General features: G+C 41.7%; 3 protein-coding genes across 5 annotated transcripts in view; 1 reads left to right on the top strand and 2 right to left on the bottom strand.

The window, feature by feature from the left end:
- The window catches only part of prkd3 (protein kinase D3), a 46,348-nt gene extending 44,239 nt beyond the window's left edge, over positions 1–2,109 (bottom strand). For 2 of the 3 annotated variants that reach the window (XM_050062463.1, XM_050062464.1), the window contains exons 1-2: positions 1,727–2,108; positions 167–818 (exon numbers count right to left, since the gene is read on the bottom strand). In XM_050062463.1, coding sequence (XP_049918420.1) covers positions 167–454 — 288 coding nt within the window. In that variant the 5' untranslated portion in view covers positions 455–818; positions 1,727–2,108. Of the gene's footprint in view, positions 1–166; positions 819–1,726 lie in introns of all 3 variants that reach the window. The other variant, XM_050062465.1, reaches the window with a different exon arrangement.
- Positions 2,110–2,751: 642 nt separating this feature from the next.
- Positions 2,752–10,045, bottom strand: mocs3 (molybdenum cofactor synthesis 3). Its single transcript, XM_050062689.1, has 13 exons — positions 9,813–10,045; positions 8,586–8,718; positions 8,382–8,474; positions 7,747–7,867; positions 6,137–6,211; positions 5,820–5,937; positions 5,631–5,739; positions 5,467–5,529; positions 4,807–4,970; positions 4,584–4,631; positions 3,932–4,028; positions 3,743–3,850; positions 2,752–2,949 (listed from the first exon to the last, which is right to left on the bottom strand). The coding sequence occupies exons 1-13, from the start codon at positions 9,903–9,905 to the stop codon at positions 2,792–2,794; spliced, it is 1,380 nt and encodes a 459-aa protein (XP_049918646.1). The 5' UTR covers positions 9,906–10,045; the 3' UTR covers positions 2,752–2,791.
- Positions 10,046–11,404: 1,359 nt separating this feature from the next.
- On the top strand, positions 11,405–21,916 carry qpct (glutaminyl-peptide cyclotransferase). Its single transcript, XM_050061898.1, has 7 exons — positions 11,405–11,655; positions 13,757–13,903; positions 15,125–15,406; positions 17,753–17,920; positions 18,561–18,660; positions 20,349–20,465; positions 20,557–21,916. The coding sequence occupies exons 1-7, from the start codon at positions 11,554–11,556 to the stop codon at positions 20,736–20,738; spliced, it is 1,098 nt and encodes a 365-aa protein (XP_049917855.1). The 5' UTR covers positions 11,405–11,553; the 3' UTR covers positions 20,739–21,916.
- The last annotated feature ends 1,614 nt before the right edge of the window (positions 21,917–23,530 follow it).

Below are 23,530 nucleotides of genomic sequence, written 5' to 3'. Positions count from 1 at the left end.
GGTATTACTGCTCAAGTTTGACAGCGAGCTAATTGAAGTAGATCTGCATGTGTTTGTGGAAAGCCTTTCACTTCAGATGACATTAGAGAAAAACTGTGTGATGATAGATGCCCTTTATGAGTAAAACCAGAGGGTGAATCATATGACAGTGCACTTCAGTGCTTACCTTCTGGTCCACTATGGAGCACACCAGGTCCTTGACAGCGGACAGCGACAGGTCACTGGCCTCCAGGTTCACCGTCTCTCTTGTGAGTCCTATCTGCAGCAGGAAGGACACCCCATGGAAAGAGCTGCGGGAGTTAGTGGGGCTAGGGACGCTGTGACTGCCGTTGGACAGCCGCGTGTAGAGCGGCCCGGGCGGGCTCGGCGACAGGGAGGACGATGAGGACGGGTGGTGCGGATAGAGAGAGTGGAGGAAGGCTCGAGGTAAGGACGGGGGAGAGGAGGCAGACATTGGGTTTCTTCCAATGGCAACGTGGAACGCTGAATGGTGGAGGTTTTAGTGAAGGGTGGCAGAAGGAAGCACAGTGGACTCCTGGTAGGGGGAATCTTTGGTCCTCATCAGTGATGGTGAGTCAGCACTGTGTGTTTTTTTTTTTTTTTATCAGAGTGACATTGTTTTTCATAAATTAAGAGAGCAACAGGCGATCCACCCACCACACAGCACAGCACACAATCTAGCCGGGGCAGGTGATGGAGAAAAAGTCTGTGAACAATCCGCAGACTTCTGCAGTAAAATCACTGCAGCAAGCTTCATATCCTGGAGTGGCGCTCCTTCTCCTTACTGAAGTCAGTAATCCACTCTGACCACAGGAAGCCTGTCACCACAAACATACACACACAGACAAACACACATAGTGCTATTTTTATGATGAAAAGCATTTACCTATCTGAATACAGCAGACACAGTAGTGTTCATGAGACGCTCTTATTCGGTTGTGCAAAGTATGAATGAAACAAGTACTTATCTTCGCTTTGTGTACAATTTTAAGTTGAATTTATGTGGACAAACATGTTTCTGCTTTCTCAATTAACGCATTTAAGAAATTGAGTTCACCAAACTTATTTTATTTGAGTCAGCCAGGCTCATTATTTTTTTTTAATTGAAACAACTACATTTTTATTTGTCTACTAGAATTGTATCTAACACTTTAAACTTAATTTCTCCTACATTATCTCCTATCTATCACTTTGATTATGTCTTGTGTTGTTTTGCTGTTGCTTTGCATTGTTATGGTTGTAATTGCTTCCCAGTGTTAGCTTTATGCTAACTTATAGCCTTTTATTAAATGGGCTGTGCTAAAGGACCCCCAGCTTGAGCTTTTCTGTCTATAAATTCATTACTTTTTACTTTACTATCGACATTTGTTGACTTTTTAGTAAACTTAACAAAGCTATTACCACACCAGGCCTTTGTGCTCGTGCGCGAGACAATAAAATAACAGCCTAAAAGACACGTAAAAGTTGATAAAGCGTATCATTTCTGTGTTTACAAGAATTCAAACTCCACAAACATCTGGAGCCAAGGCTTCCTAACATCTGCACCCCTCCCACTTTCGATTGGCTTGCTGGCAGAACACAACCCGAGTCGAGAATGCCAGCAAAACAAGTTATACAAGAGCTGGATTTACACATTCACAGGACTTTACTGTAGCTCAACTATGTCTTCACTTCACCTCAGTTTACAACCAAACGTCGCCACGAGTGATATGAAGCGATACTTTACCTTCACAGTCAGCGAAGGGTGCTTTTCTTTCCATTGTGACTTTGCTGAAGAAACTTTGTAACTCCATCAACTGAGAAAAGCGGAGTGTGAAGTTTCAAAAGTCTGCACCTCACACACACACACACACACAAAGCGCTGCCCCGTCGCTTACACGTACCAAATACCGACACAAGTTTTACATCCAGGCGCGCGGACACTGACCGAGCCGTCCATTTATTTTCTCTTATCTTTTATTCCAGATTGTAAATTCATGCGCATCTTATTATCCTTCCAGCTGTGTCTACTCCCCCTGCTTGACGAGGAAAAAGAGCAGCGGCCGTCGCTGGGGCTTGGAGTCTTTTTATTATCTCCGCATAACTGACTTTCCATGTGTGGGGAGGAAACTTGAACTACAGTGCCTGTGAAGCAATGGCGCCTCCGATGGAGCTCAGGCCAATGCGCATGTGCTTCTCTTTTCCGTTATTTCAACTTGTCCATGCCAAGAAAAAAACGTTCTTCTACACGACCCGGATCGGTTTGTAGTATGCTGGTTTCCAATGTGGGGTCCAGGAGTCCTCAGGGGCCCATGAAGGGGTTCATACATGCCCCCAGCAATGTGGAGGAGTGGAGTGATTTCACTTTGCTTTATTAAACAACAAAGAAGTCTCTAGTGTTGTCTCCCGACTTATCTTAGCAGAGATTTAAAGATAAAATAGAGGTATGTTGTGTGGCATTTTGTCTGCTTACCATGAAGAGTGTAGGTTAAATTTCTTAGATATGAGGAAGCTATGAGTTCAATTAACAGAACTTCTAAGAATTGAAAGAAAAAACAGGAAGGGAGACTTGGATTTTGCAAGGATGCTTACGTGTTATCTAACTGCCAGCTCATGGAGATGAACTGATCAACACAGCAGATTACACAACACATTTTAGGAACTGGTGCACAGTTACACTTTGTTTGTAAGACTCTGCTGTTCAGTAATGCCATTTTACCTGAAAGCAACACGTTCAGTGCACACAGAGAAGAAAACAAATCAACACAGATGACAAATATAATGCAGAGTTTATTTACACATTTAAAATGGATTAATACTGTGGAAATGTGGGGTCTATTCGCTTTGCCCACGCCACGAGGCCTCCGCTGATGTCTTTCACGGTGATGCTGTCCACCTCTGACCCGCTCATCTTCTCCATAACCTGCACCGCCTTCTGAGAGTCGTTACCCAGCTTACAGATCACATACACTGGAGAAAATCAGTAAAGAGAAAACATCAGTGTGGTGACACCAGTGGATCTTAAAGGTATACTATGCAGGATTTTCCTCACACATATGTATTTCCTCTCAATCATCAATTATGACCCACTAAGAGTGTGTGACGGTGTATTTTCCTGCAGCGACTGTGCCCTCTGCCTGTCTTCTTATTTTCTGTGTATGTGGGCGTGCACCCCCACATTGCTTAGGGGAAGTCGGAGCATTACAAAAAGGTAGCGAGCAGGTGCCAGATCCTGAGCAGCAGGCATCCAGGAGACACAGAGCCACAATAACGCAATGTAGCAAGTCAAACGAGAGTGAATCTGAGGTTGGTTTTTACTTTCATTTCCGCTTGCAAGTGTTTTGACAAACAGTAACGGACAACCCTGCGTAGTATACCTTTAATTTACATCAGATTCAAAGTATTAATAGACTTATTGACTAATTGAGTTAAGTTGATTTTGCAAACCAAGATTGTATTAAGGCTAAATTTAGCTCATTGATAAAGAAAGCTCAACACAGTGAATATCCAGAGCATCACCAAAATACACATTCTGCATATTCATTTCTCTAAAGCAGGCCAGCTGCTCAGGTTGACCATACTTGTTTTGGAAAAGGGGTCACCTAGCAACCCCATTACAACCTGTTACTAGCCGTCCAAAATAAGCCCGCGGCCCCTGCAGTACCAGACCACACAGTAGACTGTGAATATGCACAAGTGGCTCTACGTGCCTGTTCATTTCAAACAACATGTACGGAGCCTAAACGGTGTTTTGACATGTTACCTGGAGGCCGGCGGTCACCCTCCATCTGCTGCTGCAACTGGCTGATTCTCTCCTGGAGTAATCGGATATGGTCGCTCTTCCTGTCCTCTAAACTTGAAAGGGGAATGTCTTGAGACAATATAAGGAGAACAATTACACAGAAGTGGGAAATAGGAGATTGATTTTGTGCTTTCAGCTCTAAAAGGATACTGAGAGAGAAAGGTAAGTGGCATATATCCACCTCCACAAGAGGGCGCACGTCCAACAAGAGATGGGGCTCTCCGCTGTCTATTATTGATTTATAATCCTGGAATCACATTAAAACAGTCATTAATGCACAAATACTAACAACTTTTTAATTAAAGAGAGGTGTGGCTTTATCTCTGGGGAAAAGACATTGATTTATATCTACAGCTTAAACAGGGAGACCAAAATTAGTCATAGCAAATGTTGAAACTTGCACTTGCACATTTTAACTGCTTTTCCTTAAATCACAGGAAACAAAACTGCTTTCTAACTGGAGCCCCTTGCACAATCTCGATTACAGCCCAATCAATCATGATCCCAATCTCTGCGCCTAATGACTCAGCAGGTTTTGAAAGCACCAACTCTCCAGAAACAGATGCAATCCACCACCGCTGCTGCTGCGCTCACTGCCAAATAGGACATGTTATTCTTTCCCATAGAAAATCCACTGGCACATTTTAAGTCATTTCCCATTTGGGGCTGGGTCAGCGCTGAGATGTAATCAGTTTATGAATGCACATGAAAACTGAGAAAATTGTGAGTAATCATACAATAAACAGCACTAAATACTGGGAGTCACGCAACGGCCAACTGTTCTGGACTGTGTATCCCCTACCTGTACTGTGATCCGCTGATCTCTGGAAAGGAGGTTGAGTTTGCGGCACTGAAACACATGGAAAATGAGGCAGAGAGAGATTTTTCCTATGATTAGAGAATAATGACATGTACTGTGTCTTATTAAACGGCAAAATCCAGTTGATGTAAGAAACACCTCCTGCAAAAATGTGCACAACTCCATAACAGGAGCTACCCTGTCAGTTCCCTCTCCTATGATCAACCTTATCAGTGGCAGCAGACCCACAGAAAGCCTCATAGTCCACCAGCTGTGTTACACTGGGGTTCTCTCCACACACCGCACAGCCGGCCTGCTTGGGCCGCAACTTGATGGACCTGAATCTGGCATCTTGAGCGTCAAACATCACCAGCTGCTGTCCGCAGGAAGCTGGCGCGCCGGGTCAAGGAAAAGACTACTTTGTGAAAAACATCATCACGTTGCTCGATTCACAAAATCAGCTGGCATGTCTCCCCTTTTGTGTACGAGCACCATAACAACATTCAGTTTTCGTAGGAAAACAGTGCAGCACTTCCCTGGCTGACGCATAAGGGCCAGGTGTTAGCATGGGCATCACAATGCAAGAGAGGGAGCAGGATGGGGCAAGTATTTTCTCTGATGTGTGTCTCAATATCAACATGAGAACACTTAACCACAAAGCGTTCTCATAGGAATGGCAAATGCAGAGTCAGCAGTCTGTTTTCGCTATATTTTATCACACAGGCACAAAACACCCTTCAGATCTCTTACAATGCTACAATAAAAGCCCTTTCAGCAGTTGTTTTATCCAGATGACTTGGCAGAAAATTCTGATATCAAACAACAAACTGCCCAAGGAAGGTACTGTATGTAATGTGGGAGCTCAGACGAGAAAACCAAAGGATACAGCCGTGTCCAGAGGCGATCTTGAGGACTTCCAAAGCTTGGAAGCAGCCCATTATCCCTGGAACTTACGGAAAAGTGGAAAGATTTACTAACAACTATCATGTACACAGACTGCACTCTGTACAAAGTTAATGGCTCTGGGGCAAGTGAGGAGACAAGACTCACCGACTCCTAGCACCCCTCCGTCAGAACAATTGGTCACTGTCTCTGGGGGCGGGGGTACTGGGTACAGACATCTGTAGCAGGGGCCTCCACGGTAGTTATACACTGTCAGCTACACAAACACACAACAAGGAGGCTTTTAAGCTGATAAAGTGGCATTACAAACGTAATGTAGAGTCCTCTCTACCTTACCTGCCCCTCCATCCTCAGGGCACTTGCGGACACCAGAGGCTTGCCACTGAGCACGCAGGCATCATTCACCAGATAACGCGTGGGGACGTTGTCTGAACAATCAGCAACAATGTCATATATGAGGTCAGCAAAGTCAAGGTGTTTACATTAATGGTTAGTCACATCTCTCATCTGAAGATCTAAAATACTATTCATGCAATAAAAGCAATCACAGGCCTGAATAATACTGAGTGTGTGGCAGCTCCAGGGTAGTTTCATGACAAGGAATAAGCTGGTCTGTGTAACAGATGTAGGTGGAGGGTTTTGCAGCAGGATACTGTTGAATGAGTTGCAAGGCGTTCTCTGATGAAAGCTGCAGGTGGTAGGGAACACACTGCACTGTTGAGTTCAACCTGCAGACATGAAGTCACATTGAAAAATATCAACTCATTTCCAAAGAGGTTGGTCCTCCATCATAAGAACTTTAAAGGTCCAGTGTGTAGGATTTAGGGGGATATATTGGCAGAAATGGAATATAATAACTATGTTTTCTTCAGTGTATAAACACCTGAAAATGAGAGTCGTCATGTCTTTGTTACTTTAGAATGTGCCATTTATACCTACATAGGGGGAGGGACCTCATCCATGTTGCACAGCCATGTTTCTACAGGACAGAACGGACAAAATAAACACTGGCTCTAAATAGGGCCATTCACATTTTTGCCTTGGCCACCATAGTTAGCAGTACCTCTGTGACAAGCAGTGTCGCAAAAAACACAGATTTTTTTTTTAAGTGAAACTGCTTTATTCAGTGTTTTTACGAGTTTAAATCACAAGTCCATTTGTTCTGGAGAGGAAGAGCCCTCTGTGGATATTTAGACTCCCAATAAAAAAATCTCCTGAACATCTGAGTTTTAAGTTATCAGAGGAAAAAAAGGTCAGCACACATTGCAGGTGCTGGGCTATCGGCCCGTCTCTGACAAGGCGAACAGCATCTGAGAAACACTGAATTGTAAAGTGAAACTGCTTTATTCAGTGTTTGAATTGGTTTTAATCACTGGGTCCATTTGTTTTGGAGAGAAGGAGACCTCTGCCCTGTAAAAACCTCCTTAACAATAAACACTGACAGAATTTTAAACGGGAGAAGTTTCAGCTGGTTGAAATCTGCAATTCTCACTGCTAGATACCACTAAATCCACCTAAATTTTACACACTGTTCCTTTGAAACAAACAGATTAGTATTCTTATCAACCCTTTCAAAACGCATATTAGGACCATAACAGTTGTTTGCTTAAAGCAAGAACAAACCACAAACAGCAACATGTGAGATTTGAAAATGGACATGGGACCTTTGTCACATGGCCCCCGTTGCACTTCTCTCTTCCTCCTAATCTTTACTGTCTGTCTCAACTATCAAAAACAGTGTAAAAATAAATTAAAGTTATCTTGATGACATAAATTACCATCTTGGACTTTTATATTTTAAGTTGCATGCAGTATGGATGTGTAAGCATGTAGTAAATTATCATTAATATTCAATTAAATCAAGAGAGTGTATGTGTGACATAGCACCTAAACACTGTTCAAGTTGTTTTCTAGTCAGAGAAATGGCGCCCTCATGTGGTCGTGGCTGCACAATGTGTGTACTAACCACAGTAGGGCCACTGTGAGGGAGAAAGGCACCAAAAACAGCTGTCGCTAAAATAACATGTTTACACAATATTTGCAGACTGGGGAGAAATACACAACCAAATATAACCTGTGGCGAGACTGAAGAGCGCCAGCATGCATTACATTGCAACCAAATGCTCACAAAACACATAGAAACACAGCAGTTATCATGGTTAGAGAGCATTTACTAATAATATCAAAACAGTAACGTCTCTGTTTCAGGTCTGTTTGTGCAGAATTGGCACACATGTGCGGGGATACATTTCTCAGTCAGCACCTTTTAACTGCATTGGCAGCGGACAGCGCCTTGGCCTGGTCCTGGTTCTCCTCCCCATGAAGCACCTGTCTGTGCAGGTTACTGAGCTCCACCGTGTCGTAGTCCAGCAGCCCAAGGCGCCCTGGAACAAGTCAGTCAGAGAGGCTTGAGAATAAATGGATAATGGTGGCGGACCATGAAGATTAAACTCTGTAACGGGGGTCCAAATGTAACAAAGTGTGATTTTGGTAGACTTGACTGACACTTTTATGTCTGTAGTTCTTGTTATTTCTGCTTTTTCTCAAATTCTGTATCTGCTTTCGTTCAGTTTTGCCGTGAATATAGTCTTGTGTTCTCAGTGTACCTGATTTTAATCATTAAACAGCTCTAAAATGGGGAGTGTGATATATATCTTCTTGGAAACTGACATGAATAATTACGGCTGCAAACCTCCCCATCCACAGGTACATTTATTTAGTTTACCAGCCACTGGGAGGTGAGCCAGATTTCTAATTTTAGACCATGCCTAAAGGAAAAGACAAATCGTTGACAGCTAAATTGTTACTAACACCCATACAGCACATTTCTTTCAAGGTTAAGGACTTAATTTGTTTGGCACAAGTTCATGCTGAGCATTAATCAAACAGATTACCCACCAATGCCTGCCGCCGCAAGATACTGTGCCACGGGGCAGCCCAGTCCTCCACAGCCCACAATCAGCACCGAGGTCTGTGATAACTTTAGCTGACCTGCAGACAATCAAGATGCACTCTGTTGTGTTCAGTCATGCCATGAATCTCACTTGACAGATTGCTTACTGTACCGTACATCAGAACAACACTGTCTGTAGCCATCCATACCTTGCACACCCAGCTCTGGCAGAAGGAGCTGTCGGCTGTAGCGCATGATGTCCTCATTGCTGAGGACTGCTTTGGCTTTCAGGGGGGTTAGGGGTGTCACTTTTTCATACAGCTCCTGCACTGAGGTATGGCTCTGATATGACACAGGGGAGGAATTATAACAAGTTTAAACAGGAGCTCTGAGCCATGTGGCAGCACAGCCCTCAACAGCCTGCCTCTATAATATAATGAGCTACATTTATATCTCTCTTTACAGCCCATATGTCTCACATAAGGAGCTATTTGGGAAAGGCTCCTCATCGGGAGGGATTAAAGTGGCTTATAGTGTGCTTATTTATATTCTATTCAGCATTTAAGATTTAGTGAGTTAAGTGTGCTCTCTTTTGAAATACTATTTTGGACCTTTTAAAACTTTCCATCTCCATTTTGGGATAAGAAGGCATTTGTGTGTTTTTGCAGGTGCAGCATTGATTTACAGTATTTGTTCATTCAAAAGCATGTGAATTTATGAACACAGCACTGCCTTCTAGGTTTACATACATGCTGCAATGCTGTACTTGTAATGCAGTGTTGATATAGACTCACAAGTCAGTCTTTAGACACTTTGCTTAACTAAATCAGAAGGCGGAGATCTCTGATTGTCTGGTGGCGAGACTAGTGTTGATATGATATTCACATGGGTATTGTGTGATCACTCCTTCTGACTAATAACATGCATTTGAGGACAATATGCCCAATTATGCTCTTTCTCAATACTCTTTTTTAGCAGATATGTACCCAGCAGCACCTGCAAAAGTGGATGTGGGTGCCTCCTGATGACTGACATAAGGAGCTACAACAATGCCTGCATATATTCTGTGTTTTTCAGGTGTCATGTTATATAGCTCTGCTCCATGTATTATTACAGGGATTATGTGTGACTGTGCTTTAATGTTAAATCTTCCCTCAGCTACACATAATCTTCAGAACAATGAGGTAGACCTTAAAAGCTAATTTGCAGTCTAAATGTAATGGTTTGTTACTGCTGCCAAACGTGTAATGGCTATAAGCAATGTTTGCTAACGTTATGTAGCCTGTACTGGGCTTTTATACCGTTATAGCTAGCTTACACCATAAATGCTAAACTGCTAACAAATGAGGCGACAACATTTTGAGAAGACACTTCTATGGGAACAAACGAGAAGTTACCTCTTGTTTTAAACTTAGCATTTAGTAAAACTTTCGTACCTTTTCCAGTTGTGCTAGTTTGTTCTTCAGAGCAGCTATCTCTTTCTCTTTCGCCTCGAGCTGTGCCTTCAAGCAGCACACCTCTTCAGCCATGGCTGCTGCTGTTACAGAGAAAGGAAACACGTTCAGTTATCAACGCTACTGTTCTCATTTAGCGAGCTGACTGTGGTAAATGGACATGGATGAATTACATCCACAACCATGCATACACACGGGACACACTTCCGGGTTTGCCATGTGACGATGAAACCACGTGGTAGGTGACGTACAAAACTGTGGTGTTTCACAAAAAAATAATTAAATAAGTAAACAAATAGTTGATTTACTACTTTACTAATGATTTACCCTTGGGGGGAAAAAATAGAAGAAAAAAAACTCCATTAAAGTTTTTGTTTACTGCACAGAGATCTAAGCAAAACATGACTTCCTGTATCACTCTAATTTTTACTATTTAGTTATACTGGGAAATTATATTTTAAAAGATCAAAGTCTTGATTATTAAAACCTCGTAATGGGTCAAGCTCCCAGTGATTTAATTTATTCTTTAACAGCTTCCATAATGGATGTCAGACGTAAGATCTGACAGAGCTGGAGAGTTGACGTATTATGGAGTTGGAAAAAAAGTTATATATTTATTAATTTCACAGCAGTCGCAGTGAATAGTCATTTTTATTTTTTTTTAAGATATTAACATTTATTTTTTTCTATTTTTTTATTTACTGATTTGTTTATTTATCTATTTTGAGGTTTGAGAGTTCTCTTAATGATAATCAAAATACTAATTTTTAAACCATAATTCCTGTTTAATTTTGATTTAGAAGGGCTATATAGAAATATTATCTTAGCAATATTATTTTATAAATTTATCAAGAAGTAGGAGGCTTAACAGTAACTGCGCAGTATTGTCTTTTTTTTTTTGGAAACCAAGGGAAATATAATATTATGTTTTCTTTGTTGAAAACCAGGAAGTGAGAGAGGAGTCCTCAGTATAACCCCTTTATGCCTGATTAAATGATGTTTTCAGAAGTCTGAAGGAGCTGACAAAAAACTAGGACACATCTTTAAAGGGCAAACGTTTTCATAAAAAATATATTTTAAAACAAAGATGACTGTAGCTGTACCTTTTTATGTCATGTGTTATCAGTGCGTACTGTTGGTTTCACACTTTGAAGGCTTTAAACACACACACAAAGTTGTGAATTACTGTCTCGAAAAAAGGTGTTTCCTTGCAAGGGATAATTAAGAAGTAAAAAAATAAATAAAAGAAAACAGATCAAAATATTTTATAAATCATATTTATCTTACATACTAAAAATAATGTTTCACCCCAGAAATGGAATTAGTGTGTTAATAAGTCATAATTCTAAGGCTTATTTTGGCAGGACATGATTTGTCCCAATTCTCAATAAGTTCCTGCATAAATAACAACGCTGACCAGTAATGAGAAGACATAATGGGTCCAGCTGGGTTATGTCTTGTGACCTATGACGGCATGCAGTGTGTTGGACTGTTGTTCAAAACGAGCAATTATGGGGTCACTGTGTCATACCCGTGTGGTTCCTGGGATTGGATGAAGCGCGCACACACACACGTAGGTTACACACAGACGCACACACACATGCATAGCAGTACAGTGACGCGCTGAGGGTTAGAGAGCCTCGAGTCCTCCCTCCTGCTTTTCACATGATCTGTAAGCTTTCACAGGGGAGAGACAGGACTGTGGAGAGGAGCGACAACAACGATGGCTGAGCGAGGTCCCTCCAAAATGCGTTTGTTTTACACTGCGGCCATCTGGCTGACATTCATCTGCTGCAGCGATGGAATCCCCTGGACACAAGAAAAGGTAACAAAAAATGAATTAAGAGCATATATTTACATTTTAGTGTCTTGTTGCCAGTTCCAGGATGATATACAGACACCTAAAACGTCTCCAAAAGTGAAACTATTTTAAAAACTTGACACGTGCAGCATTTTTACAGTTTTATTGTCATGTAGCTACTTTTGACAAGGTACAAATGAATGCTCCAAATATCTTGTTTACTTTTTTGGTGACTTGAAACACCTAAACGTAACATACTGGATTGTTTGGTTAAATTATATGAATACTCACTCCTATTTTCTATATATTTTGTCTCTGTGTGTGCATGTGTTCCCTTTATCTCCTTGTGAAAAAGAGAAAACCATAAGTTCCCAAATTCAGTTCTGATACACAAAACATATGTATGCATTCATGATATTCCAGCAGCCCTGTGGTCTGTTTCCCGGCACTGTTGTGTAATTCTCCTGAGAAGCACCTGGGTATGCCTGGCCATTCATGTCCCTCATTTATGCTCTTCTTCTCCTCTCCTCTTTGCCTAGTTGCTATGGCAGCACAGTCATCCTCACTGATCCTCCAATACCAGGTCTTGGTATTTATAGACCTTAAGTGGACCCCCTTTTAACCCTCTCTGAACTCAGTGAGCCCTCACACTTTGGATAACTATGTTCAGCATATGTGACCACATGATTATATATTTTGCAGTGTGTGCCACTCTGTAATTAGACTCAGTGCGTTTGGGCCAAACTCGTACCCTGAACAGGTTTTGTTAAGTGAATGTTTATGCTATGATCATAGTGGACAGTGTTAAGGAATGTGGCCTTCCTATCGTCTGGGACAGTTAAGAGGAAAAACAAATGTCCACTGTGATTTCCCAGAAAAGTCTGAAGACTTACATGACGTATCAAGCAAAAATGACAAAAATTTGCTGGTTGCGGTTTCTCAAATGTGTTGATGTGCCGTTTTATGTCATTGTGAGTTGAAAATCTTTGGGTTGTAGACTGTCGGTCAGACGAAACATGCAGTTTGGAGACATCGCCCTGGGCTGTGGGTATATGTGATGTACATTTTTCACTATTTTCCAACATTTAAAAGACCAAACATTTGATTAATGCTAATTAAAACAACTGGCAGTATCAGTTCTACATTGCCAATTAAGACCTACCCACAGGGCCTATTACTGTAGAGTATGATACACACAAGCAGGCTTTTGCTCTGGTATTACCCATCGGCTCTTTCCCTCCTGCTCTCTGTCCTTTCCTCTCGGTTCAGTTTGTTTCCAGGACAACCACGGTGCTCAGCAGGTGAACTTTGAGACCAAATGAAAAAGAGCCATGGGATTGAATAATCAATATGTTTTTTTAACCTATAGCTGTAATCGAGCGGGCATTGAAGCGAAGGGTTGAAACCTGACTCCAAATCCATATTGCGTTCCTTAAATTACACACAGTGGTTGATGTCCTTTTTTAAAATATCATGTGGATTTCCGTGAATAGTGTAAGCATGTTAACAAGCAATCTTCACTTGTCTACCTCTTTGTTCAACAGACTCTTGCTTTTCTAAAGTAGCCCTGAAGCCATTCAATCAATGTCTATTCACAGTGGTCTAATTGGTCCATGTGTTACTTACTTCACAGCTCATGTAGGCTCTAACACAATGTTTGGATCAACCTTACCACAAGATCATATTGTGTCTCCTTTGTGTGTTTTTGTGTTGGTAGTGATACATATTGAAAATAATTTTTTGGATTGGTATTCTCTTCAGATGTCCCGCAACGTAAATGCTGACATAGGGGAAAAAATCCCCTGTTGGCACATCTAGAGAGTGGTTGTTATGACACACTAAAATCAGTTTCTGTGTAATATGTGTCATCCACATTGTTGCTCAGTTGAAATGCATCATGAAAAAGACTTCCCTATTCTTATACTAAGAAGCCGTCCATCTGTAATTTAAGTCAGTATTTCCTCATAATGCTCTATGTCCCACACATAACACTGCCTTAACAGACAGATCACAATGATCTGACCTTTCTGAACACACTTAATTCCTCCCTTAGTATCCCATTAAACCCAGTGCTATTTCTCATCCATTTTATTTAATCTTGTTTGTTTCCTCTGGTTCTGTTCAGCTCCACCACCGAGCTCTCACTCTAACACAAGATGAGATCAGCACCGCCCTGTCTCACACTGACCTGGAGCAGATGTGGCAGAGGGACCTGACGCCGCTGCTGGTCACCAGGTACCCAGGTTCTGCAGGCAGCCAGGCCGTTCAGGAGGTGAGTTTATTTGCAGGATAACATATCATCATGTTACTACCAAACCCCAGTAGTCCGTAAAATGTCCATTGGATCAGATGCCTATTTGTCTGACAGCCTGTTATCCTGAAAACAAATGCCCATTGCTCCGAAAATCCACACTCTCCCTGCAGGTAGAACCAGGGATCTTTGCCATTATTTTAAGCTGCCCTAACCTTAACTAAGTGCATATTTTTGAGCCAAACTATGACCTTTCTCTAAACCTAACCAAATCGGTTTTGTGCTTAAACCTATCCTAATTAAAGCCAGTGGTTTGTAATGGTTCTGGAGGGCACAGACAAATGATGTCGTCCTGTTGATAGGAGCATCAAATCAGAGCAGTTACGAGCTAATTTTGTCATTTACTTGTTGCATCATGTCGGGTTGTTGATTGCAGCCATAAATCTTTCTAAATGTAAGGATAGTGTGTATTTTCAGTGGGCATTTGTTTTCAGGATGACAGCATGGGCGGATTATGAGACAATGGGCCCATGAGCACAGACATGCAAGAGGGCCCCACCACCTCTCCTCCACAGGAACAAGACACACAGACTTCATTGTTACTCTTTTTTTTTGTGGTTTTGAGTCACTTTGTGGTTGTTTTGACCATTTTCATAGACATTGTGAATCTCTAAGTGTCTCTTTGCAGCTATTTTGTGACTTTTTGTGGTTTTTCATAGCTCTCATAGTCTCTGTCTGTTTGGTACGTCTCTTTGGATGACATTTGGCAGGTGAAGGCCAGGGGGGCCCCTGACAATTTTGGCATCTGGGTCTGGACCCGGAATGCCTGTTCAGTAATCCATCGATGGATAACAGGCTGACGGGCAAATAGGCTTTAAGTCCAATGGGACTTTTTTTCAGACTGGTGGGGTTTCAGAACAATGGGCCCTTGAAACAATGGGCAGTCCCCTCATGACATACGCATGTTTTATATTAAATAGAAAGAAAAATGTCTAAATCCTGTTACTTTTACCTCATGGAAAATGCTTTTTTATAGGCAATGTCATGGTAACTAAGTAGTTAGGAAATACATCTTAAAGCGCTGTTTTATTCCTGAAAAACTGGAAGCAACAGGTCTAAATCAGAGATGTTTCACAAGTGTATTTGCCACAGACTTGGCTCAGCTCATCAGTAAGGTGGTAATAAGGTGAGGTATGGGCTGAATGCTCTTTACTAGCAGGTAATCTTTGTGTGTGTTCGCAGCATATCAAGACAACCCTCGGTTCCCTCGGAGCAGGATGGGAGGTGACGGAGGATAACTTTGTGGCACAAACACCGTATGGTCCCCTGCCCTTCACAAACCTCATCGCCACCCTCAACTCATCAGCCAAGCGCCGCCTGGTCCTGGCCTGTCACTACGACTCCAAGTACTACCCACCACAGTGGCACGGGAGGGAATTCCAAGGTGCCACTGATTCCGCCGTCCCCTGCGCCATGATGTTGGAGCTGGCCCGAGCCCTGGATGAAGAACTGAAAGCTCAGAAGGTGGTGGCCTAGCATGTGACTTAAAGCTGCAACATACAATAAGTTAAAGGGTATACGATACATTACTGATCTGTCTGTGTGTGACTCTTTGTGTAGATGCCTTAAATCCCTCCTGTGTACGTTAGATAGGCTTCTCAGTGATCCTCAGGCTATTTTGGGGTGTGTATTAGTTTTTGTGGTAGTGTGGGCAGAGGCATTGGTATCAGTTCATGAATCACAGGCAAGTCATACAACAACAACAACAAGACCGATGGCAGTAAGCGCCGGGGAAAACAAGCCCAAACATGTTGCAGACACTTCCAGGAACTAGGTGTACATCTATGTAGAGTTTCCCTATGTCACTCATACATGAAAAACAATCAGTGTTGGAGTGCAGCAAGAGGAAAGAAAGTGATACTAACAATGCATTTTTAGGGTGGAAATGCAAAATAGTGTAGTTTTAAGGATAAGGCTGGTGATATCTATATTTTTCTTACTGTCAACAAATTCCATGAAATGACCAAAACCAATCATGCATTAGTCTGTCTCAGTTCTTTCGCTCTTTCTTACCTGTCTGTGGCATAAAGATACATTTTTAAAAACAGGTCACATATATTGTACGGTTTCTTTGAAAAATAAAAAATAAAAAACCTGTAATTTCCTAAAACAACAGGGCACTGCAGTTTTTAGTAAATGTAGGCCTAACTCAAACCAGAGTGAATAGTGCATTTGTCAGGGACTACTTTCAGCTGCGGATTAATACACATCCCTGTGTGTTTGACTTTAAATCAAACTGCAGTGTCCATGTTAAAGATAATGAAGAAAAATGTCACTCAATGTGATGTTATGGTTCTTTGATATGTTTTTACCAGGCAAAAAATTAGCTCTATGTGACAGATGAATAATCTTAATTCGGCTTCGGCTACACAGAAAACACTTGTGAATAGGATCAAGTAGGCTTGTCACAATAAAGACTTTTGTAGGATGATATATTGTCTCAGAAATAATTGCGATAATTGATATAATTGTCATTTTAAGACCATTTTATGCCCCCTATATAATGATAATATAAAAGCATAATGATGCGAGTACACCCTTTAAAATAACGACAAACTTTGGACATTGGAATAAGAATGTGAAAAAAAATTAAAATATCCTACATAAATAAAACAAGAATAAAATAAAACCACACAACCATAACTGTAAAACTCTTAACAGACAAAAGAAGAGAGGCAGCGCAGCCAGAAATGACAGCAAAACATAGTCTCGCCACCAGACAATCAGAGATCTCCGGCTTTTAGTTAAGCAAAGCGTCTAAAGACTGACTTGTGAGTCTAGCAAAACATGTCAGCAGAGATTTTTAAAAATGTATTGGGCTTAGACACTGTGAAAAAATGGCACAACGCTGCGTTCAAGTCTTATAGTGGCTGAGAAAATCCTGCTGTTTATTCTGGCATCATGTTGGCTAAAATGCTGGTGACATTCTTATTTCAACAAACACTCACGTAAACATAACGGGCATGATTGTACAACATATGGGCATGAGCTCCATCATTTTTTGCTGACCTCAATAACTTGATTATGGAATTAGTATGACAGGCCTAGGATCAATTTTTACTTTCATAGAATTTGTTGACAATAGGAAAGGTGTAGATTTTTGCCAGCCTCATCTCTTATGCATTTTGTGTAAGGAAAATGTGCGTATCACTTTGTAGGTGAGGGCCTAAGGAAATTCTCAACATCTAAAGTGTATTTTTTTTTTTTTTTTCAAATTGGGTCTAATTAATATACACCCATGAACAAAATTCTAATCAAATGCAACATCGTTGGCAACAACAGCAGTTTAAGTGCAAAAGCTATCTTTATTGGTGCTTGTTTTTATGTGAATTATTACAAATATGACACCACAACAATGCTTAATTGCTCCACAAACAGTTGATTCATACTGAAAACACTTAGTATTCATGCAGCCTGCTCCTCTGCCCTTTTCCTGTTTCACAGTTGAGCTCAGACCCTGTCTACTGGGTGGACAGTGACGAGGGCTGTGACAGGGAGAGGTCAGCCAAGGGACGTGTTTATCAGACTCAGCTGTCTGTCACAAAGGTCACTGCGGGAATCACATTGAATGCAAATACATTAGGTGCCATGGAGGTAGACACATAATCAGTGCTGTAGCTGATAGATGACATAAAAGAAACTGTAAACTTAACCTTACAGAAGCAAACTTTAGGGGTGTTACAGCATTAAAAAGGAATATTCCACACAAAAAGTACCTCACAGTTTTTGTGTCACTGTAATCAGAGAACCACTAGGGGGCAGCAAATCCCTGATAATGCCTTGACTGTCTTCTTTTTACCTCCCATGCAGAGCTCCAGTCCTGATCTGACCCTGCAGTTGCTCTTCTTTGATGGCGAGGAGGCTCTCTTCCGGTGGAGCGCAACAGACTCTCTTTATGGCTCTCGCCACCTAGCCCAGAAGATGGAGACCACCCCACACCCCGCAGGAGCCACGGACACCAACCAACTGCACGGCATGGTACGCCACAGTTCTTTACTCACTCTTTTCTGCCCAAACCACCTAAGATTAGCACAATCACTTAATCACACTCAGGATGGTCCCTTTGTTAACCACCATCAATTTCAGCACAATCTGATCTCCTCTGACACACACAGCCCACACAGACATCCTAACAAGGGAGGTACATTTCTTAAATAGTTTTATATTTCAAAGAAATCCTAAATCACAAAGCCAGGCATTCAATCATCCGGGAGGCTTGGGTGTCTTGATATCAAACATGATTTATTAAACAGGCTATGATAACAAGATGTCACGTTAATTGGTATTTAGTTGCTTTATCCTAACCATGGACAGATAGTGCAAGTGTTTATCAACAAATGTAGGCATTCCTGTGTGGACGGGCAGAGATAAAGCCAACAGTATCTTACAGAGCAGACACATGGGTGTGATTTGTGTGTGTTGCAGAGATAGCGTGCACACGGAGCACTGATGTCAGAGTGTTGCACCACCACACCTCAAAGCAGGGGCTCTGAGGTGTGATTGTTATGGGAACTGGCTCCCTGTCAGGAACTTATCTTCAGGATGTGTGGAGAGTTTCTCATGAGAGCTCACCAGCATCAACCCCTCTCATCCCTGTTTCTTGTTTCTTCTCCTCCAGGACCTGTTTGTGTTGTTGGACCTGATCGGGGCTCCTACCCCACGCTTCGGCAACCAGTTCCCCAGCACTACACACTGGCTCTCCAGACTGCAGAGCATTGGTGAATAATCAGCTATTACTATTATCATAAACACTCTGTGGGTCTGTCTACTTTAAAAGTGTGTCACAAGCATAAATCAGTTTAATCAATGATTATTACCACACCAGTCATTTCAATTAGGATAGACAGGTTAATGAAGTAGAGATGATAGTTGACATAAAGACTTTGGTGCTTAGACTCTACAGGTGGCAGATGACTGTTCTGAGACTGATAGGCTGATGAGGCTGATGAATCTGCAATGCCTAGGTGGTGATGGGGAGGTGAAGGGTCCGCACAACTACAGCATGAATGTACTAAAAGCAGTTCAGTCAGGAACACTTTAGTCAAAGAAAACTTAATTTCCATTTGTAGTATTATATTTGGAGGCATGGCTCTGTTCTGGGGCATCTCTGCCTTTCCTCAGGCCTACGCAGAAAGCCTCCTCCACACGCCTACGTGGAAAGCCTAAGGCGGAGAGAGCACACCTCTCTGCCCCTCTGTGTGCCTACGTGGAAAGCCTTTAGAAAAAGAGAGCACACCTCTCTGCCCTTCCACCTGCAAATGAGGAGAGCCTGAGGCAGAGAGAGTAAACCTCCCTGCCCTTACATGCGCCTGCATGGAAAGCATAAGGCAGGGAGAGCAGCAGCAAAGACCCCCCTAGGAACAGAACAGAGCAGCATTAGTGACAAACAGAAATGACATTGACAAGTCAGACACAGCATGAAAAGGAGGAGCTGGGGTGGAGGTGGGTTGCACAGCGGCTTGCAGAGGAAGCAGCAACAGTAGGCAGGCCAGAGCAGTTTGAATAGGGCGCCCTGAATGAGATTCGCCAATTGGTTGCATAGAAAGGAATCATGTGATCTATCAGCTGCTCCATCAGTTGACTGGGCTGTTTGAGATCAGCTGATGTAGCCTGAACTCACTCTATGCTCATTAAAGACAATCATATTTAAAAAGACAGCAGCAAGATTAAAGGCTAGCAATGAAGGTGTGTTGCTGTGCTGTTGGTTACATGTGATCAGCTGATAGAAGAGCTGATATCTCAATTGACAGCCCCAAACAATGACAGCAAGACATTGTGAATATGCAGTCGAGCGAGGAATGAACGGCAGAGGAACTCATGGTATGAGATTTAAAAGGCCTAAGCATGCAAACATAAAGTCTTCCTGACTGAACCTTTAAAACCAGTAAATCCTCATAGAGGCCAATGTTGCAACTGTGCAGTCAATTTGTTGCCATCTGTCACATCGTTTCTTGCACTTCTTTGCAACTGTCGTGCAGTTATGATTGCATTGTGGATTCTTTTTATCTTAAATTGCTCATTTTTGAGTCAGCTTTTTAAGGTGCGACAGGGTGCCACATTAACATATATTGTCTGACAATGTTAGGATAGCTTTGGTTATTTAACATGACCAATTTATGTCGGATGTTTTTAGCCTTACTTCACCCACTTTTTTTTGAAGTAGGTGGGGCTTTGTTTGAAAAAGGTGATGTCAGACAGTTCTGTGCACCAATCAGGATTTACCAACATTTGAATCAAAATGTGATGACAGTTGTAGGGTGTGTTTGCTTATGTTTCCAAAGCTGTCAATCAAAATGGGTTAAGCAAATCCATAGTAATTAATAAGTAATAAAGATGTTTGTTGTTTCTTTAACCTGAACTAACAGCTGCACTTTTTTTTACTCTGTTTCCAATCTTATATCCTCAGAGAGGCGTTTACACTCCATGAACCAGCTGGTGGATCATCCTAACAGCGTGCAATATTTCTGGCCCAATATCCCTGTTGGCCACATACTAGATGATCATGTACCATTTCTAAACAGAGGTAAACACACAAAGTAGCACATCTGCAGCAAATATGATATATATGTTGTGTAGCTCTTTTTGGTCATCCTCACCCTGTGCTTCTCTGTCAGGTGTACGCGTCCTCCACCTTATACCCTCCCCCTTTCCATCTGTGTGGCACACGTTTGATGACAATGAGCAGAACCTGGATCGCTCCACCATCCAGAACCTCAACAAGATCCTGCAGATTTTTGTTCTGGAGTACCTCAACGCCAGACCTACTGTCCCTTCAACCCCACAAAATGCCCCATAAGTTAAACTAGCATACCAGTTCGACAACTTTTATTCTTTTAATGTTCACTGTAGTAAAGATATTCAGCTGTTATTTTATACAGAGGGATACATTCCATTTAATGCTGTTCAAACCCCAACAATATGCATTATTTGACCCTAAGATCAAGGATTCAGTTCTGCATATTAGATGGGAGCCAGCTGCAGAAAACATTTTACATAGAGAACATGTCAATGTCATCTACATTAAAGTCTTTGTCTGAACGTATAGTGGTTTATAAGCTTCATCTTCCCTTCAAGTCCCCAGCAACAAGATCAGCACACAGGATCCTCTGTGTGTCTGTTACTACACTGCTCTCTTTATATCAGCCGAAAGCCCTTCTTTACACAGTGAGGGTGCATCTTCGTGTCAATGCTAATGTCTAGGATCTGGTGCCCTGAAGAGATGGAGAAAGAGCAGTGCTATGACACCTTTTATATTACAGACTCCACCCTGCAACATTAAAATACATGAATGTGTTGCGAGCCCAAAGGTGGTGATAGTTTCATTATGAGTTGTTTTTGCACAGCTGTGGCCTGAAAACATGTGCTTGTAGTCACAGGTGTTGATTTGCGGGTGGGGGATTTCTTTTGACAAAATTAAAGACATTTACAGCACAAATTGCTGCAAAGAAAATCACCAGAATGCAGGAAATCAAGTGTCTGTCGCCCAAATCCTGCATTTCATATATGTGTCCCCCCCCCCATGTTGAAATTAATTATACGCCCTTGCTTATAGTCATAACAGATAACATGCAGGATCTCTGATGTTGTTATGCTGTGTGATAAATATATAAATATATATGGCCACACACATGGGGCAGGGTATCTGGTGACACACATGAAATTGTGTCAAACTGTGTGTTTTAGCTACAAGGTACTGTGTGTGACATTTCCTCTCCTACAGTACATGTGTTCAGAGCAAACCTGTAAGGGGCAGGAAGTGGGTTTATTTGTATTATATCAACAATCTGTTCATATCCTGTCATCTTAGATAGTGAAGTGGATAACTTCCTGTGCTGATGTTTCATGTGCCTGCCTTTGTTGGTACAAAATTATTAGCCCGACCTTTATGTAGATCCCAGAATAATATACAGTGCCAAAACTGGACTTCCTGTATTTTGAAGCTGGAATAAATGTTGATTCAGAATACAAACGATATCACGCAGCATTTGCTTATCTTTGTGAGTCTTTATTTTACTGTTAGGAGCTATGTATAAAGAAGTTGCTCCGATGCTTGGTCGTTGAGATTATCTAAGGTGACCTTTTGTATGAGGAAGTGTTAACTTTATCTGTAACTCTAGCCTAAAGCGACAACAGTAGCCAATACCGCTCTTCCAGTTTTCAATCTGATACTCAGGCCTTTCTCCCTCTCTCTCAGCCTTTAAGCTTGGGCCCTCTCCTCCTCAACAGACTGTACACCACTTCCATCCCTCCACCTCACCTTCACAGCAATCCCATGATTCACTTAATCCTATCAGGGAGGACCTCCCCTGAATTCCACACCACCCAGATCCCCTTCAATCCAGCCCACTCCCATGAGAACTTAACATGACTCTGACTCCCATTTGCCGCAGTCAGAAATGTTTGTGATGCCTGGCAACAACGTACACAAACATACTGTACAGTATATCTTGTCTTGGAGGAGATTAAAAGTAAATGCTTCAAGGGGCATTAGTCACCTAAGAGTCGAATGGGTTGTATTTTCCACACACTCTCCAAAAAAGTTGAGAAAACTGTGTGTTTTAATGTTTGCTCTGGTGGTAAAAGTTAAGTTACCTGCAGTGTTTTATAGAGATACCTTTACTTATTTTTGTTCTGTGGGCTAATCAAGCTCATTTTCACTACTTTCCTGTTAGGTTTTCTTTGAAAGCTTACCTCCGGCATTCCACCCGTCAGTCATTACCACATTACTCGGTTAAGCTACAGTGAAGAAATGTCCTTTTATTTATAATATATCTTGGCTCAGTCCACCAGCAAAGAAACCAGCATGTTGGAACAGAAAAAGAAGAGAAGCAGAACAAATAGTTGTATAGCACAGTATTGGGGCTTCCAGTATTTTTTGCCTGTCAGCAAAGTGATCCGTGCCCAGGTTTAATAACAGCCGAGCTTTAATCTGCAGCTGATTACAGTGCAGAATGTGCAACAGCTTCCAGCTGTATAGTAATGGGGTGATGGGAAAAGCTGGGACTCTCTCATGCAAGGTGTGTTTTAGATTGTTAATGAAACAATAAGCCAGGAAAGGTTACTCAGTGTCACAAACCATAATGGTAAATCTAATTGAAAACTTTACATAACCAAACGAGCTCCAACATGTATGATGTGTATAATAGCAATACATCAAAAGAACCCCTAACTCTTTCAACTTTGGTGGTCCTTTTTTAATTTTGATATTCCCTAATACTCTACCTGATGTGCCTTCTTTGGTGTAACAGCTGGATGTTGCCCCACAATAAACCTGTACAGTTGTTCTCACTATTGCTGGTCTACATCGTATTACACATATTATCATTTCAGCAGAGTAAGTAAATAACATGATGGTTTATGGTCATAAATCACAGTCAAAAAGGTTTGTAATGGTTTTCTTTTCAGTAAAAACAGAAATCTAGTAGTAGTGCAGCCTGCTTCTACATGACTTGCAAACATTACCAGCAGAGAGCAGCAGTGAGTCACATTCAGTTTAGTTTAAAGACAAAGTCTCTGCTGCTTCTAATGTTTTACTGACATATAATATCTTGGTCAGTTTACATATGACTGAAAAAAGCTATTATCACA

The sequence above is a fragment of the Epinephelus moara genome, chromosome 14, assembly GCF_006386435.1.
Source record: "Epinephelus moara isolate mb chromosome 14, YSFRI_EMoa_1.0, whole genome shotgun sequence".
NCBI lineage: Eukaryota > Metazoa > Chordata > Actinopteri > Perciformes > Serranidae > Epinephelus > Epinephelus moara.
This window is presented reverse-complemented; position numbering and strand designations above follow the sequence as displayed.

Bases quoted from the DNA above. Each gene is read 5' to 3' on its own strand.
- mocs3 (XM_050062689.1), bottom strand. From the start codon at position 9,905: ATGGCTGAAGAGGTGTGCTGCTTGAAGGCACAGCTCGAGGCGAAAGAG. The intron at 8,719-9,812 runs GTACGAAAGTTT...GTGTCATATCAG, and splicing joins AACTAGCACAACTGGAAAAG to AGCCATACCTCAGTGCAGGA. The intron at 8,475-8,585 runs GTATGGATGGCT...GATTGTCTGCAG, and splicing joins GCCAGAGCTGGGTGTGCAAG to GTCAGCTAAAGTTATCACAG.
- qpct (XM_050061898.1), top strand. From the start codon at position 11,554: ATGGCTGAGCGAGGTCCCTCCAAAATGCGTTTGTTTTACACTGCGGCC. The intron at 11,656-13,756 runs GTAACAAAAAAT...GGTTCTGTTCAG, and splicing joins TCCCCTGGACACAAGAAAAG to CTCCACCACCGAGCTCTCAC. The intron at 18,661-20,348 runs GTGAATAATCAG...TTATATCCTCAG, and splicing joins CTCCAGACTGCAGAGCATTG to AGAGGCGTTTACACTCCATG.